The 18,701-nt window shown below is 45.8% G+C and overlaps 1 protein-coding gene across 1 annotated transcript in view; it reads right to left on the minus strand.

Moving 5' to 3' along the window:
- Positions 1-7,596: 7,596 nt before the first annotated feature.
- Positions 7,597-18,701, minus strand: part of LOC138854554 (protein Wnt-2b-A-like) — a 32,030-nt gene continuing 20,925 nt past the window's right edge. The window contains exons 3-6 of the mRNA XM_070098493.1: positions 12,717-12,849; positions 8,960-9,105; positions 8,278-8,397; positions 7,597-8,099 (exon numbers count right to left, since the gene is read on the minus strand). Of these exons, the coding sequence (XP_069954594.1) occupies positions 7,898-8,099; positions 8,278-8,397; positions 8,960-9,105; positions 12,717-12,849 (601 nt within the window). The 3' untranslated portion in view covers positions 7,597-7,897. The remainder of the gene's footprint in view (positions 8,100-8,277; positions 8,398-8,959; positions 9,106-12,716; positions 12,850-18,701) is intronic.

Raw genomic sequence — 18,701 nt, forward strand, 5'->3', positions numbered from 1 at the left:
ACACCTTACACCGTATCGAGGCCTACAATGGACGTCAGAGCTCCACCTGTAATAATAACCTCAATCACTTACACTAACAAACACTTATCTAGGTATTGCATATACTGGTAGAAATAAGTGCAGTCTATCTTACAAATGTGTCAAAAAATTTGGATGGCATCCATATCATTATAGAGCTTTTGTTCAAGCTTGTACGAGGCTACAGATATTTTACAGTGAGATAATTAAGTCCCTTATATCCAGTGTTGTAATATCTTAAACTTAACTCTTACTACGTGACACTGTATAATTCTAAAGAACATTTAATGTACAAACTTAAGATAAGAGCAGATAATTGCATCATTATATACACTTCAATTTCTTGTAAAGAAATTGACAAGTAGTTGATAGACTGCGGCCTGCAAGTTGCGGCCTGCTAGCTGCAACCTGCAAGCTGAGGCCTGCAAACTGTGGCTGACAAGCTGCGGCCTGCAAGCTGTGACCTGCTAGCTGTGGCCTGCGAGCTGCGGCCTGCGAGCTGCGGCCTGTAAGCTGCGGCCTGCGAGCTGCAGCCTGCAAGCTGTAGCCTGCAAGCTGTAGCCTGCAAGCTGTAGCCTGCAAGCTGCAGCCTGCAAGCTGCAGCCTGCAAGCTGCAGCCTGCAAGCTGCAGCCTGCAAGCTGCGGTACTTATTTACAAAATGAGTGATCAGGTACAAGAAACTAAAATACAATTTATACTTGGTAGAAAATAAATTCTTTGTTGTAGGAATGTTTGGACCAGCACTAAACTAGCAGCTTAGTTGTAGAACCAGCACTAAACTAGCAGCTTAGTTGTAGAACCACCACTAAACTAGCAGCTTAGTTGTAGAACCAGCACTAAACTAGCAGCTTAGTTGTAGAACCACCACTAAACTAGCAGCTTAGTTGTAGAACCAGCACTAAACTAGCAGCTTAATTGTAGAACCAGCACTAAACTAGCAGCTTAGTTGTAGAACCACCACTAAACTAGCAGTTTAGTTGTAGAACCAGCACTAAACTAGCAGCTTAGTTGTAGAACCAGCACTAAACTAGCAGCTTAGTTGTAGAACCAGCACTAAACTAGCAGCTTAGTTGTAGAACCAGCACTAAACTAGCAGCTTAGTTGTAGAACCACCACTAAACTAGCAGCTTTGTTGTAGAACCAGCACTAAACTAGCAGCTTAGTTGTAGAACCAGCACTAAACTAGCAGCTTAGTTGTAGAACCACCACTAAACTAGCAGCTTAGTTGTAGAACCACCACTAAACTAGCAGCTTAGTTGTAGAACCAGCACTAAACTAGCAGCTTAATTGTAGAACCAGCACTAAACTAGCAGCTTAGTTGTAGAACCACCACTAAACTAGCAGCTTAGTTGTAGAACCAGCACTAAACTAGCAGCTTAGTTGTAGAACCAGCACTAAACTAGCAGCTTAGTTGTAGAACCAGCACTAAACTAGCAGCTTAGTTGTAGAACCAGCACTAAACTAGCAGCTTAGTTGTAGAACCACCACTAAACTAGCAGCTTTGTTGTAGAACCAGCACTAAACTAGCAGCTTAGTTGTAGAACCAGCACTAAACTAGCAGCTTAGTTGTAGAACCACCACTAAACTAGCAGCTTAGTTGTAGAACCACCACTAAACTAGCAGCTTAGTTGTAGAACCAGCACTAAACTAGCAGCTTAGTTGTAGAACCAGCGCTAAACTAGCAGCTTAGTTGTAGAACCACCACTAAACTAGCAGCTTAGTTGTAGAACCAACACTAAACTAGCAGCTTAGTTGTAGAACCAGCACTAAACTAGCAGCTTAGTTGTAGAACCAGCACTAAACTAGCAGCTTAGTTGTAGAACCAGCACTAAACTAGCAGCTTAGTTGTAGAACCAGCACTAAACTAGCAGCTTAGTTGTAGAACCAGCACTAAACTAGCAGCTTAGTTGTAGAACCAGCACTAAACTAGCAGCTTAGTTGTAGAACCAGCACTAAACTAGCAGATTAGTTGTAGAACCAGCACTAAACTAGCAGCTTAGTTGTAGAACCAGCACTAAACTAGCAGCTTAGTTGTAGAACCAGCACTAAACTAGCAGCTTAGTTGTAGAACCAGCACTAAACTAGCAGCTTAGTTGTAGAACCAACACTAAACTAGCAGCTTAGTTGTAGAACCAGCACTAAACTAGCAGCTTAGTTGTAGAACCAGCACTAAACTAGCAGCTTAGTTGTAGGACCACCACTAAACTAGCAGCTTAGTTGTAGCCACCACCACTAAACTAGCAGCTTAGTTGTAGAACCAGCACTAAACTAGCAGCTTAGTTGTAGAACCAGCACTAAACTAGCAGCTTAGTTGTAGAACCAGCACTAAACTAGCAGCTTAGTTGTAGAACCAGCACTAAACTAGCAGTTTAGTTGTAGAACCAGCACTAAACTAGCAGCTTAGTTGTAGAACCAGCACTAAGCTAGCAGCTTAGTTGTAGAACCAGCACTAAACTAGCAGCTTAGTTGTAGCCACCACCACTAAACTAGCAGCTTAGTTGTAGGACCACCACTAAACTAGCAGCTTAGTTGTAGAACCAGCACTAAACTAGCAGCTTAGTTGTAGGACCACCACTAAACTAGCAGCTTAGTTGTAGGACCACCACTAAACTAGCAGCTTAGTTGTAGAACCAGCACTAAACTAGCAGCTTAGTTGTAGGACCACCACTAAACTAGCAGCTTAGTTGTAGGACCACCACTAAACTAGCAGCTTAGTTGTAGAACCAGCACTAAACTAGCAGCTTAGTTGTAGGACCACCACTAAACTAGCAGCTTAGTTGTAGGACCACCACTAAACTAGCAGCTTAGTTGTAAGACCACCACTAAACTAGCAGCTTAGTTGTAGGACCACCACTAAACTAGCAGCTTAGTTGTAAGACCACCACTAAACTAGCAGCTTAGTTGTAGGACCACCACTAAACTAGCAGCTTAGTTGTAGGACCACCACTAAACTAGCAGCTTAGTTGTAGGACCACAACTAAACTAGCAGCTTAGTTGTAGGACCAGCACTAAACTAGCAGCTTAGCTGTAGGACCAGTACTAAAATAGCAGCTTAGTTGTAGGACCACCACTAAACTAGCAGCTTGGTTGTAGGACCAGCATTAAACTAGCAGCTTAGTTGTAGGACCACCACTAAACTAGCAGCTTAGTTGTAGGACCACCACTAAACTAGCAGCTTAGTTGTAGGACCAGCTCTAAACTAGCAGCTTAGTTGTAGGACCAGCTCTAAACTAGCAGCTGAGTTATAGGACCAGCACTAAACTAGAAGCTTAGTTGTAGGACCACCACTAAACTAGCAGCTTAGTTGTAGGAATGTCATTTAGGACCAGCACTAAACTAGCAGCTTAGTTGTAGGACCAGCACTAAACTAGCAGCTTAGTTGTAGGACCAGCACTAAACTAGCAGCTTAGTTGTAGAACCACCACTAAACTAGCAGCTTAGTTGTAGGACCAGCACTAAACTAGCAGCTTAGTTGTAGGACCACCACTAAACTAGCAGCTTAGTTGTAGGAATGTCATTTAGGACCAGCACTAAACTAGAAGCTTAGTTGTAGGACCACCACTAAACTAGCAGCTTAGTTGTAGGAATGTCATTTAGGACCAGCAATAAACTAGAAGCTTAGTTGTAGGACCACCACTAAACTAGCAGCTTAGTTGTAGGACCAGCGCTAAACTAGCAGCTTAGTTGTAGGACCACCAGTAAACTAGCAGCTTGGTTGTAGGACCAGCACTAAACTAGCAGCTTAGTTGTAGAACCAGCACTAAACTAGCAGCTTAGTTGTAGGACCAGCTCTAAACTAGCAGCTTAGTTGTAGAACCAGCACTAAACTAGCAGCTTAGTTGTAGAACCAGCACTAAACTAGCAGCTTAGTTGTAGAACCACCACTAAACTAGCAGCTTAGTTGTAGAACCACCACTAAACTAGCAGCTTAGTTGTAGAACCAGCACTAAACTAGCAGCTTAGTTGTAGGACCAGCTCTAAACTAGCAGCTTAGTTGTAGAACCACCACTAAACTAGCAGCTTAGTTGTAGAACCACCACTAAACTAGCAGCTTAGTTGTAGAACCAGCACTAAACTAGCAGCTTAGTTGTAGTACCAACACTAAACTAGCAGCTTAGTTGTAGAACCAGCACTAAACTAGCAGCTTAGTTGTAGAACCACCACTAAACTAGCAGCTTAGTTGTAGGACCAGCACTAAACTAGCAGCTTAGTTGTAGAACCAGCACTAAACTAGCAGCTTAGTTGTAGAACCAGCACTAAACTAGCAGCTTAGTTGTAGAACCAGCACTAAACTAGCAGCTTAGTTGTAGAACCAACACTAAACTAGCAGCTTAGTTGTAGGACCAGCACTAAACTAGCAGCTTAGTTGTAGAACCAGCACTAAACTAGCAGCTTAGTTGTAGAACCAGCACTAAACTAGCAGCTTAGTTGTAGAACCAGCACTAAACTAGCAGCTTAGTTGTAGGACCAGCACTAAACTAGCAGCTTAGTTGTAGGACCAGCACTAAACTAGCAGTTTAGTTGTAGAACCAGCACTAAACTAGCAGCTTTGTTGTAGGACCAGCACTAAACTAGCAGCTTAGTTGTAGGACCACCACTAAACTAGCAGCTTAGTTGTAGGACCACCACTAAACTAGCAGCTTAGTTGTAGGACCAGCACGAACTAGCAGCTTAGTTTTAGGAATGTCATTTAGGACCAGCACTAAACTAGCAGCTTAGTTGTAGGACCACCACTAACTAGGAGCTTAGTTGTAGGACCACCACTAAACTAGCAGCTTAGTTGTAAGACCACTAAACTAGCAGCTTAGTTGTACGACCACCACTAAACTAGCAGCTTAGTTGCAAGACCACCACTAAACTAGCAGCTTAGTTGTACGACCACCACTAAACTAGCAGCTTAGTTGCAAGACCACCACTAAACTAGCAGCTTAGTTGTAGGACCACTACTAAACTAGCAGCTTAGTTGTAAGACCACCACTAAACTAGCAGCTTAGTTGTACGACCACCACTAAACTAGCAGCTTAGTTGCAAGACCACCACTAAACTAGCAGCTTAGTTGTAGGACCACTACTAAACTAGCAGCTTAGTTGTAAGACCACCACTAAACTAGCAGCTTAGTTGTACGACCACCACTAAACTAGCAGCTTAGTTGCAAGACCACCACTAAACTAGCAGCTTAGTTGTAGGACCACTACTAAACTAGCAGCTTAGTTGTAAGACCACCACTAAACTAGCAGCTTAGTTGTACGACCACCACTAAACTAGCAGCTTAGTTGCAAGACCACCACTAAACTAGCAGCTTAGTTGTAGGACCACTACTAAACTAGCAGCTTAGTTGTAAGACCACCACTAAACTAGCAGCAACACTCAACACACGATATTTGAATATTTAAGAATATTTTAAATTTCTTCGAAGAACATTTTCACTGGATCAGTTGTAAGTATCCCGGAGCTTCGTCAGTCTCAAGTGCTATGACTGCGACCTTAAATGACAACATTGCACATTTCGGAGCGTCAGTTGCTCTGAACACTACACCAACTACGTCGAGGAGAAACACAGCGACGCGAAGGAATCTAGCAACTATTGGAGTGTGGAAACACATTCGGATGTTGTTCTCGAGAGTGATGTGGTCTTCGTGAAGGTGTGTGCTCTAGTTATCAACATTCGTCAGCGATCACTGCTACAGGAAGCACAGTGTTTGTGACTACAGTAACCTCTCTTATAAAGCTTCTTATATGGTGCGATGTTCTGGAAAGCGGTTTAAAGAAGTACATTGAATACTGAATATCATGACTCGCGAAATCATAATAACACGAATGCAAACAACCCATGGAATGGGTGAGCACTGAACCCATGGCCAGTGGCTTACGCATTGGCCTGGAGTTTTACGACTCACTTGACTTGAGTTCAATTCCCACCCGTTCCGTGGTTTGAATATCGTTTGCAGAGGCCTTCATTATTTCATTAACACATCGGCCGTTTCCCACCAAAGTAGGGTGGCCCGAAAAATAATAACTTTCACCATCATTCACTCCATCACTGTCTTGCCAAAGGCGCGCTTACACTACAGTTATAAAACTGCATCTGTACTTCCCATCTCCAGGACTCAAATCCGGCCTGCCGGTTTCCCTGAATCCCTTCATAATTACCTTGCTCACACTCCAACAGCACGTCAAGTATTAAAAACCATTTGTCCCCATTCGCTTCTAACACGCTCACGCATGCTTGTTGGAAGTCCATATGACACTGTGTAAGTGCTAGACATAAGGTCCTGCGAGTCTCAGTAGGTAGACACTGTGCCCGGTAGGTAGACACTGCCTCAGTAGGCAGACACTGTGCTTCAGTAGGTAGACACTGTGCCTCAGTAAGTAAACACTGCCCAGTAGGTAGACACTGTTCCTCAGTAAGTAGATTTTGTGCCACTGTATGTGGATACTGTGCCTCAGTAGGTAGATACTGTCTCAGTAGGTAGACAGTCTCACTAGGTAGACACTGTGTCTCAATAGGTAGACACCGTGCTTGTTTGTAGAGGAACTTCAGTCTGGCATTCGCCAGACTGAAGTTCCCTATCAGTTCTCCTGACATGCATGGGTCAAAGGGGATTCCCAGATATTTTACTGAGGAAACTGAAGTGATGGGTTCCCCATTACACAGAAAATTAAAATTATTTGCCCTTCTCAGTTTACTTTTCGTGCCAAAGAGTATGGCTTCTGTTTTCCCGAGGTGTAATGATAGTCTGTTGTCTACTAGCTATTTGCTGCAGGACTCCAGTTCCAGTGTTGTTACATTAACTATGTTTTGTGGGTCTTTACCTAACACTAACAATGTTTTGTGGGTCTTTACCTAACACTAACAATGTTTTGTGGGTCTTTACCTGACACTAACAATGTTTTGTGGGTCTTTACCTGACACTAACACAACACTGTTATCCACATACAGTAGGAGTTTGCACTTGACACTGATGGTTATGTCATTTAAAAGTAAAAGACTAAAAAACTAAGCCGAATCTGAATTCATGTGAAAAAGTTAGCGGTTAGCGTTAGCTTCTGCTAATTTTTTCGGCTGTTTAGCGGTTTAGCGTTAGCAGATCTAATTTTTTAGTTAGCGGATTAGCGGTTAGCGAAGCTAACTTTTCAGTTAGCTGTGCCCGCCACTGGTCAATTCTATGATTCACCTCATCTTTCGTAGACCCATCTGCTGACACGTCCACTCCTAAGTATCTGAATACATTCACCTCCTCCAGACTCTCTCCCTCCAATCTGATATCCAATCTTTCGTTACATACCGTTTTTTGTTATCCTCATCACCTTACTTTTTCCTATATTCACTTTTAATTTTCTTTTTTTACATACCCTACCAAACTCATCCACCAACCTCTGCAACTTCTCTGCAGAATCTCCCAGAAGCACAGTGTCATCAACAAAGAGCAACTGTGGAAATATAAACACATATGCAGTATAATGTGATCCTTTATTGACAACATTTCGCCAACACAGTGGGCTTTTTCAAGTCACAAACAATAAAGGATCACATTATACTGCATATGTGTTTATATTTCCATTGTGTCGGTATTTCATACCATTTATTTCCAAAGAGCAACTGTGACAACTCCCACTTTGTGTTAGATTCTTTATCTTTTAACCCCACACCTCTTGTCATCACCCGAGCTTTCACTTCATAATACGCGTTATTTAATTTTGAATGCAATTTTTTTTCAATCGCATTTACAAAAAATCACAATATATATATATAGGAGCTTTATAAGAGAGCTTACTAGTATGGTAAAGATAATCGTTACGGATTCACTAGTTGCTCATACAGCACTTTGTATCCTCGAGGGGTCCCTGTCACCTTAAGTGCGTGGCTGTAACACTTTATTAGTTGCAATAATGTTCCTCACGAGACACTTGGCACTTTTCACAGTGTACTTTGCAACACCAGATGAACCTGCAGTTGCACTTTTCTGTCACTTCCCTCACCATGGTCTGGTAGCCCCGGCCACAACACAGGATCCTGCAACCATCCATACCCCAACTGGTCTTGTTGCACAGCCGACCCTCCGTGCCCAGCACACCAAGCCTGTGTGGGGAGAAGGTGGGAACTGTTGAACTATCCTTTGTGATGAGGTATGATAGGAAGACTATTGTGTGATGAAGTATAACAGGAAAAACCATCTAGAGTGATGGAGATATAATTACTATTTACAACAAGGCGAGGTTTAAGTACTCAGTTACAAGAAGTACAGGTGTTGACGTACTCTTCATTACGAGTACAGTAGTCAGGAGACTCCTCCAGGTAGACCAGGTCTCGCCTACTCGCTCTCTTGAAGCCTCGCTTCAGTGGCCGCAGTTTCTTCCTCTTCCGTTTCTTTACAAATCTGACGATAAAGTAATACGTAAGCAGAAACGAAGCTATTATATAAAGAATATTAAATATTATATTACCAGGTATCTCCAGAAAGATAATAACTATAATGATTGAAGCTTTTTATATGATACCTATAGAACGCCTCTGCTGGACGGCTTCAAACTTTTAACTCTGGTGTATATTACTTAAGAGGGGTGTTCAAATTATTAAAAAAAAATTAGATGTTGATTTATTAATTTTAGCTTAAAAACTAGGAGGTATTTTTTCTGTGTAATAACTTAAGAATGCGTCTTCAGAACGGCTTCAAACTTTAAATGCTGAAGCAGATAACCCAGAAACATAGGTTAAATAGTTTTTGGCTGTGTAAGTGCCAAAAGGCAAATGTTTTAACAATTAGAAAAAAGTGTAGAATTGTTGATTTGAGTGTAATACGTGAAGCAGAGTGAGGAATGTGCTTGATTCTAAGAACATTACTGAGTGATTATTAAACACGTATATAAATCTCAACAGTGAAGTATAATAAAACAATATTTGTTCTTAAGAGTGAGGTGGTGCGGAGGAAGGAGTGTTACCTGACGATGGAGGCGCCCTCGAAGCGCTGCAGGAGGGAGTCACCAATGTTCCTGAAGGGTGCCATCCTGCGCCAGCACACCCTCATGGAGCAGGAACCTGATACTCCGTGGCACTTACACACCAGCTCCATCTCTGACCTGATGGCCTGGTACCCACCAGGGCAACACATACACTTGTTTACAATGTAAGAACGTGAATGCATTACTGATAACATTTTCACAGGAGAAATCCAAAATCCGCATGGGGTCATACAGCGCTCGAGAAATAATACGCAATTAGGTTTGATCCGAGGATGGAAAGGGTAGCTACATTATCTTGGGTCAAGAGCTCTTCCTTATTGCCAAGGCAACCTCCCTTCTCTCGAAGGGACAAGAATGTGTAAACTGTAATTCTGGTTAACTCTTAATAAACCCTTAAATCAGTTTTCAGTATACTTGTAAGACCCGTGTTAGTGGCACTGCGCTATACAGTGATCTCGTACACGTTCTTAAGTACCGCTTATGTGGCACTATTAAATAGTGCCACGTAACCACATACTTGGCCTCCCAACAAGCCAGAAGCTGCTACAACTCTCATGTGTAAATATCCCAGCTGACACACACACACACACACACACACACACACATAACTAACACACATCTCCTGAAACTGGGCAACTACCTGACGTATGGAAAACGGCAAATATAGTCCCCATTTTTAAGAAAGGAGACAGAAACGAGGCATTAAACTACAGAGCAATGTCACTGACGTGTATAGTATGCAAGGTCATGGATAAGATTATCAGGAGGAGAGTGGTGGAGCACCTGGAACGGAACAAGAATATAAATGACAACCAGCACGGATTCATGGAAGGCAAATCCTGTGTCACAAACCTTCTGGAGTTTAGTGACAAAGTAACAGAAGTAAGACACGAGAGAGAGGGGTGGGTTGATTGCATTTTCCTGGACTGCAAGAAGGCCTTTGAAACAGTTCCTCACAAGAGATTAGTGCAGAAGCTGGAGGATCACGCGCGTATAACAGGAAGGGCACTGCAATAGATCAGAGAATACCTGACAGGGAGGCAACAACGAGTCATGGTACGTGATGAGGTATCACAGTGGGCGCCTGTGACGAGTGGGGTCCCACAGGGGTCGGTCCTAGGACCAGTGCTATTTTTGGTATATGTGAATGACATGACAGAAGGGATAGACACTGAAGTGTCCCTGCTCGCAGATGATGTGAAGTTAATGAGGAGAATTAAATCAGATGAGGATCAGGCAGGACTACAAAGAGACCTGGACAAGCTGGACACCTGGTCCAACAACTGGCTTCTCGAATTCAACCCCGCCAAATGAAGTCATGAAGATTGGGGAAGGGCAAAGAAGACCGCAGACAGAGTATAGGTTAGGTGGACAAAGACTGCAAACCTCAATCAAGTAGAAAGATCTTGGGGTGACCATAGCACCGAGCACGTTTCCGAAGGCACACATCAACCAGATAACTGCTGCAGCATATGGGCGCCTGGCAAACCTGAGAATAGCGTTCCGATACCTTAGTAAGGTATCGTTCAAGACACTGCACACTGTGTACGTCAGGCCCATACTGGAGTATGCAGCACCAGTTTGGAACCCACACCTGGTCAAGCACGTCAAGAAATTAGAGAAAGTACAAAGGTTTACAACAAGGCTAGTTTCGGAGCTCAGGGGAATGTCCTACGAAGAAAGGTTGAGGGAAATCGGCCTGACGACACTGGAGGACAGAAGGGTCAGGGGAGACATTATAACGACATACAAAATACTGCGTGGAATAGATAAGGTGGACAGAGACAGAATGTTCCAGAGAGGGGACACAGAAACAAGGGGTCACAACTGGAAGTTGAAGACTCAGACGAGTCACAGAGATGTTAGGAAGTATTTCTTTAGTCACAGAGTCGTCAGGAAGTGGAATAGCCTAGCAAGTGATGTACTGGAGACAGGAGCCATACATAGCTTTAACACGAGGTATGACAAAGCTCAAGGAGCAGAAAGAGAGAGAGAGAGAGAGAGAGAGAGGGGACCTAGTAGCGATCAGTGAAGAGGTAGAGCCAGGGGCCGAGTCTCGACCCCTGCAACCACAATTAGGTGAGTACACAAATATACAGACTAAGCTGTCTCAAAGTATTATAATGTGTACTCTCAGCTTATGACGCAGCTGCCACAAACTTTCGCTTGTGGCTGCTGGGCTGCGTCAACCAAAACAACTAATTTCCATCCAGTTCTCTCTCTGAGGGAAGAGTCTGCCTGTGTAAACACACTTTCTGCTTGGCTATTAGTGGACGGTGGATCAAGTCTACAAAACTCATCGCGCTGAATCACCCATACGAATTTCTAGCTTTACAAAAACACAATATAAATTTAGCAGTTATTATTATTATTATTATTATTATTATTATTATTGTTATTATTATTATTATTATTATTACTGCATTTCAACCAATAAGTGACGAATCAACAATGAAACGAGAAATGATTCTAAACATGGTACACATGGTAGTTACCACAGTACACATGGTAGTTACCACAGTACACATGGTAGTTACCACAGTACACATGGTAGTTACCACAGTACACATGGTAGTTACCACAGTACACATGGTAGTTACCACAGTACACATGGTAGTTACCACAGTACACATGGTAGTTACCACAGTACACATGGTAGTTACCACAGTACACATGGTAGTTACCACAGTACACATGGTAGTTACCACAGTACACATGGTAGTTACCACAGTACACATGGTAGTTACCACGGTACACATGGTAGTTAATACGGTACACATGGTAGTTACCACAGTACACATGGTAGTTACCACGGTACACATGGTAGTTACCACAGTACACATGGTAGTTACCAAGGTACACATGGTAGTTACCATGCTACACATGGTAGTTACCACAGTACACATGGTAGTTACCACAATACACATGGTAGTTACCAAAGTACACATGGTAGTTACCATGTTACACATGGTAGCTACCACAGTACACATGGTAGTTACCACAGTACACATGGTAGTTACCATGGTACACATGGTAGTTACCATGCTACACATGGTAGTTACCACAGTACACATGGTAGTTACCACAGTACACATGGTAGTTACAACAGTACACATGGTAGTTACCATGCTACACATGGTAGTTACCACAGTACACATGGTAGTTACCACAGTACACATGGTAGTTACCAAGGTACACATGGTAGTTACCATAGTACACATGGTAGTTACCACAGTACACATGGTAATTACCACAGAGAGAGAGAGGATCCAGTAGCGATCAGTGAAGAGGCGGGGCCAGGAGCTGAGTCTCGACCCCTGCAACCACAATTAGGTGAGTACAATTAGGTGAGTACAGTACACATGGTAGGTACCACAGTACACATGGTAGTTACCACAGTACACATGGTAGTTACCAAGGTACACATGGTAGTTACCACGGTACACATGGTAGTTACCATGGTAAACATGGTAGTTACCATGGTACACATCGTAGTTACCACAGTACACATGGTAATTACCACAGTACACATGGCAGTTACCACAGTACACATGGTAGTTACCAAGGTACACATGGTAGTTACCATGGTACACATGGTAGTTACCACAGTACACATGGTAATTACCACAGTACACATGGTAGTTACAACAGTACAAATGACAGTTACCACAGTACACATGATAGTTACCGCAGTACACATGGTAGTTACCATGGTACTACAGAGAGGTAGACTTACCCTCCTTCCAGCCTCGTTGTTGTGGAGGTTCATGAGGCCGTCAGCGGTGTTCCTGGCCTCGCGGGCGTCCACGAACTCCTTACTAAAGTACTCCCCAAACCTCAGGTCCTCCGAACAACCTCCCCACTCCCACCTGCAGACCAGTGAGGGTGAGAACCATGTGGTTAACCAGTGGGGGTGAGAACCATGTGGTTAACAAGTGGGGGTGAGAACCATGTGGTTAACAAGTGGGGGTGAGAACCATGTGGTTAACAAGTGGGGGTGAGAACCATGTGGTTAACCAGTGGGGGTGAGAACCATGTGGTTAACCAGTGGGGGTGAGAACCATGTGGTTAACCAGTGGGGGTGAGAACCATGTGGTTAACAAGTGGGGGTGAGAACCATGTGGTTAACAAGTGGGGGTGAGAACCATGTGGTTAACCAGTGGGGGTGAGAACCATGTGGTTAACCAGTGGGGGTGAGAACCATGTGGTTAACAAGTGGGGGTGAGAACCATGTGGTTAACAAGTGGGGGTGAGAACCATGTGGTTAACAAGTGGGGGTGAGAACCATGTGGTTAGCCAGTGGGGCTGAGAACCATGTGGTTAACCAGTGGGGGTGAGAACCATGTGGTTAACCAGTGGGGGTGAGAACCATGTGGTTAACCAGTGGGGGTGAGAACCATGTGGTTAACCAGTGGGGGTGAGAACCATGTGGTTAACCAGTGGGGGTGAGAACCATGTGGTTAACCAGTGGGGGTGAGAACCATGTGGTTAACCAGTGGGGGTGAGAACCATGTGGTTAACCAGTGAGGGTGAGAACCATGTGGTTAACCAGTGGGGGTGAGAACCATGTGGTTAACCAGTGGGGGTGAGAACCATGTGGTTAACCAGTGGGGGTGAGAACCATGTGGTTAACCAGTGGGGGTGAGAACCATGCGGTTAACCAGTGGGGGTGAGAACCATGTGGTTAACCAGTGAGGGTGAGAACCATGTGGTTAACCAGTGGGGGTGACAACCATGTGGTTAACAAGTGGGGGTGAGAACCATGTGGTTAGCCAGTGGGGGTGAGAACCATGTGATTAACCAGTGGGGGTGAGAACCATGTGGTTAACCAGTGGGGGTGAGAACCATGTGGTTAACCAGTGGGGGTGAGAACCATGTGGTTAACCAGTGGGGGTGAGAACCATGTGGTTAACCAGTGGGGGTGAGAACCATGTGGTTAACCAGTGGGGGTGAGAACCATGTGGTTAACCAGTGGGGGTGAGAACCATGTGGTTAACCAGTGAGGGTGAGAACCATGTGGTTAACCAGTGGGGGTGAGAACCATGTGGTTAACCAGTGGGGGTGAGAACCATGTGGTTAACCAGTGGGGGTGAGAACCATGTGGTTAACCAGTGGGGGTGAGAACCATGTGGTTAACCAGTGGGGGTGAGAACCATGTGGTTAACCAGTGGGGGTGAGAACCATGTGGTTAACCAGTGGAGGTGAGAACCATGTGGTTAACCAGTGGGGGTGAGAACCATGTGGTTAACCAGTGAGGGTGAGAACCATGTGGTTAACCAGTGGGGGTGAGAACCATGTGGTTAACCAGTGGGGGTGAGAACCATGTGGTTAACCAGTGGGGGTGAGAACCATGTGGTTAACCAGTGGGGGTGAGAACCATGTGGTTAACCAGTGAGGGTGAGAACCATGTGGTTAACCAGTGGGGGTGAGAACCATGTGGTTAACCAGTGGGGGTGAGAACCATGTGGTTAACCAGTGGGGGTGAGAACCATGTGGTTAACCAGTGGGGGTGAGAACCATGTGGTTAACCAGTGAGGGTGAGAACCATGTGGTTAACCAGTGGGGGTGAGAACCATGTGGTTAACCAGTGGGGGTGAGAACCATGTGGTTAACCAGTGAGGGTGAGAACCATGTGGTTATCCAGTGGGGGTGAGAACCATGTGGTTAACAAGTGAGGGTGAGAACCATGTGGTTAACCAGTGGGGGTGAGAACCATGTGGTTAACCAGTGGGGGTGAGAACCATGTGGTTAACAAGTGGGGGTGAGAACCATGTGGTTAACAAGTGGGGGTGAGAACCATGTGGCTAACCAGTGGGGGTGAGAACTATGTGGTTAACAAGTGGGGGTGAGAACCATGTGGTTAGCCAGTGGGGGTGAGAACTATGTGGTTAACCAGTGGGGGTGAGAACTATGTGGCTAACTAGTGGGGGTGAGAACCATGTGGTTAACAAGTTGGGGTGAGAACCATGTGGTTAATCAGTGGGGGTGAGAACCATGTGGTTAACAAGTGGGGGTGAGAACCATGTGGTTAACAAGTGGGGGTGAGAACCATGTGGTTAACAAGTGGGGGTGAGAACCATGTGCTTAACAAGTGGGGGTGAGAACCATGTGGTTAGCCAGTGGGGGTGAGAACCATGTGGTTAGCCAGTGGGGGTGAGAACCATGTGGCTAACCAGCGGGGGTGAGAACTATGTGGTTAACAAGTGGGGGTGAAAACCATGTGGTTAGCCAGTGGGGGTAAGAACTATGTGGCTAACCAGTGGGGGTGAGAACTATGTGGCTAACTAGTGGGGGTGAGAACCATGTGGTTAACAAGTGGGGGTGAGAACCATGTGGTTAACCAGTGGGGGTGAGAACCATGTGGTTAACAAGTGGGGGTGAGAACCATGTGGTTAACCAGTGGGGGTGAGAACTATGTGGTTAACCAGTGGGAGTGAGAACCTTGTAGTTAACCAGCGGGGGTTAGAACTACGTGGTTAACCAGTGGAGGTGAGAACTATGTGGTTAACCAGTGGGGGTGAGAACCATGTGGCTAACCAGTGGGAGTGAGAACAATGTAGTTAACCAGTGGGAGTAGAACCATGTAGTTACCAGCGGGGGTGAGAACTACGTGGTTAACCAGTGGGGGTGAGAACTATGTGGTTAACCAGTGGTAGTGAGAACCTTGTAGTTAACCAGCGGGGGTTAGAACTACGTGGTTAACCAGTGGAGGGGAGAACTATGTGGTTAACCAGTGGGGGTGAGAACCATGTGGCTAACCAGTGGGGGTGAGAACTATGTGGTTAACCAGTGGGAGTGAGAACCATGTAGTTAACCAGCGGGGGTGAGAACTACGTGGTTAACCAGTGGGGGTGAGAACTATGTGGTTAACCAGTGGGAATGAGAACCTTGTAGTTAACCAGCGGGGGTGAGAACTACGTGGTTAACCAGTGGGGGTGAGAACTATGTGGTTAACCAGTGGGGGTGAGAACCATGTGGCTAACCAGTGGGAGTGAGAACTATGTGGTTAACCAGTGGGAGTGAGAACCATGTAGCTAACCAGCGGGGGTGAGAACTATGTGGTTAACCAGTGGAGGTGAGAACTATGTGGTTAATCAGGGGGGGTGAGAACCATGTAGTTAACCAGGGGGTGAGAACTATGTGGTTAACCAGTGGGGGTGAGAACCATTTGGTTAACCAGTGGGGGTGAGGACCATGTGGTTAACCAGTGGGGGTGAGAACCATGTAGTTAACCAGTGGGGGTGAGAACCATGTAGTTAACCAGTGGGGGTGAGAACCATGTGGTTAACAAGCACACACACACACTTCAATGGATCAGAGAATACCTGACAGGGAGGCAACAACAAGTCATGGTACAGGATGAGGTATCACAGTGGGCACCTGTGACGAGTGGGGTCCCACGGGGGTCGGTCCTAGGACCAGTGCTATTTCTGGTATATGTGAATGACATGATGGAAGGGATAGACTCAGAGGTGTCCCTGTTCGCAAATGATGTGAAGTTAATGAGGAGAATTAAATCAGATGAGGACCAGGCAGGACTTCAAAGAGACCTGGACAGGCTGGTCACGTTGTCCAGCAACTGGCTTCTTGTATTCAACCCTGCCAAATGCAAAGTCATGAAGATCGGAGAAGGGCAAAAAAGACCGCAGACAGAGTATAGGCTAGGTGGCCAAAGACTGCAAACCTCGCTCAAGGAGAAAGATCTTGGGGTAACCATAACACCGAGCATGTCTCCGGAGGCACACATTAACCAGATAACTGCTGCAGCATATGGGCGCCTGGCAAACCTGAGAATAGCGTTCCGATACCTTAGTAAGGAATCGTTCAAGACACTGTACACTGTGTACATCAGGCCCATACTGGAGTATGCAGCTCCAGTTTGGAACCCACACCTGGGCAAACACGTCAAGAAATTAGAGAAAGTGGAAAGGTTTGCAACAAGGCTAGTTCCGGAGCTCAGGAGTATGTCCTACGAAGAAAGGTTGAGGGAAATCAGACTGACGACACTGGAGGACAGGCGGGTCAGGGTAGACATGATAACGACATACAAAATACTGCGTGGAATAGATAAGGTGGACAGAGACAGGTTGTTCCAGAGAGGGGACACAGAAACAAGGGATCACAATTGGAAGCTGAAGACTCAGACGAGTCATAGGGATGTTGGGAAGTATTTCTTCAGTCATAGAGTCGTCAGGAAGTGGAATAGCCTAACAAGTGATGTAGTGGAGGCAGGATCCATACATAGCTTTAAGCAGAGGTACGATAAAGCTCACGGTTCAGGGAGAGTGACCTAGTAGCGACCAGTGAAGAGGCGGGGCCAGGAGCTCGGACTCGACCCCCGCAACCTCAACTAGGTGAGTACACACACACACACACACACACACACACACACACACACACACACACACACACACACACACACACACATACACACACACACACAGCCAGGAGCTGAGTCTCGACCCCTGCAACCACAATTAGGTGAGTACACACACACACACATACACAAACACAGGGGTAACAATACATGCATCAAGGAATACACATCCCAAAATCAGGAGGAGGGAACACCTCACCACCACCATGAACGATGGAGAGGAACACCTCACCACCACCATGAACGATGGAGAGGAACACCTCACCACCACCATGAACGATGGAGAGGAACACCTCACCACCACCATGAACCATGGAGAGGAACACCTCACCACCACCATGAACCATGGAGAGGAACACCTCACCACCACCATGAACCATGGAGAGGAACACCTCACCACCACCATGAACGATGGAGAGGAACACCTCACCACCACCATGAACCATGGAGAGGAACACCTCACCACCACCATGAACCATGGAGAGGAACACCTCACCACCACCATGAACGATGGAGAGGAACACCTCACCACCACCATGAACCATGGAGAGGAACACCTCACTACCACCATGAACGATGGAGAGGAACACCTCACTACCACCATGAACCATGGAGAGGAACACCTCACCACCACCATGAACGATGGAGAGGAACACCTCACTACCACCATGAACGATGGAGAGGAACACCTCACCACCACCATGAACCATGGAGAGGAACACCTCACCACCACCATGAACGATGGAGAGGAACACCTCACCACCACCATGAACGATGGAGGGAACACCTCACCACCACCATGAACGATGGAGGGAACACCTCACCACCACCATGAACCATGGAGAGGAACACCTCACCACCACCATGAACGATGGAGAGGAACACCTCACTACCACCATGAACGGTGGAGGGAACACCTCACCACCACCATGAACGATGGAGGGAACACCTCACTACCACCATGAACCATGGAGAGGAACACCTCACCACCACCATGAACGATGGAGAGGAACACCTCACCACCACCATGAACGGTGGAGGGAACACCTCACCACCACCATGAACGATGGAGAGGAACACCTCACTACCACCATGAACCATGGAGAGGAACACCTCACTACCACCATGAACGATGGAGAGGAACACCTCACCACCACCATGAACGATGGAGGGAACACCTCACCACCACCATGAACGATGGAGGGAACACCTCACCACCACCATGAACGATGGAGAGGAACACCTCACCACCACCATGAACGATGGAGAGGAACACCTCACCACCACCATGAACGATGGAGAGGAACACCTCACCACCACCATGAACGATGGAGGGAACACCTC

Source organism: Cherax quadricarinatus, chromosome 4 (assembly GCF_038502225.1).
Source record: "Cherax quadricarinatus isolate ZL_2023a chromosome 4, ASM3850222v1, whole genome shotgun sequence".
In the NCBI taxonomy this organism is placed as follows: Eukaryota; Metazoa; Arthropoda; class Malacostraca; order Decapoda; family Parastacidae; genus Cherax; species Cherax quadricarinatus.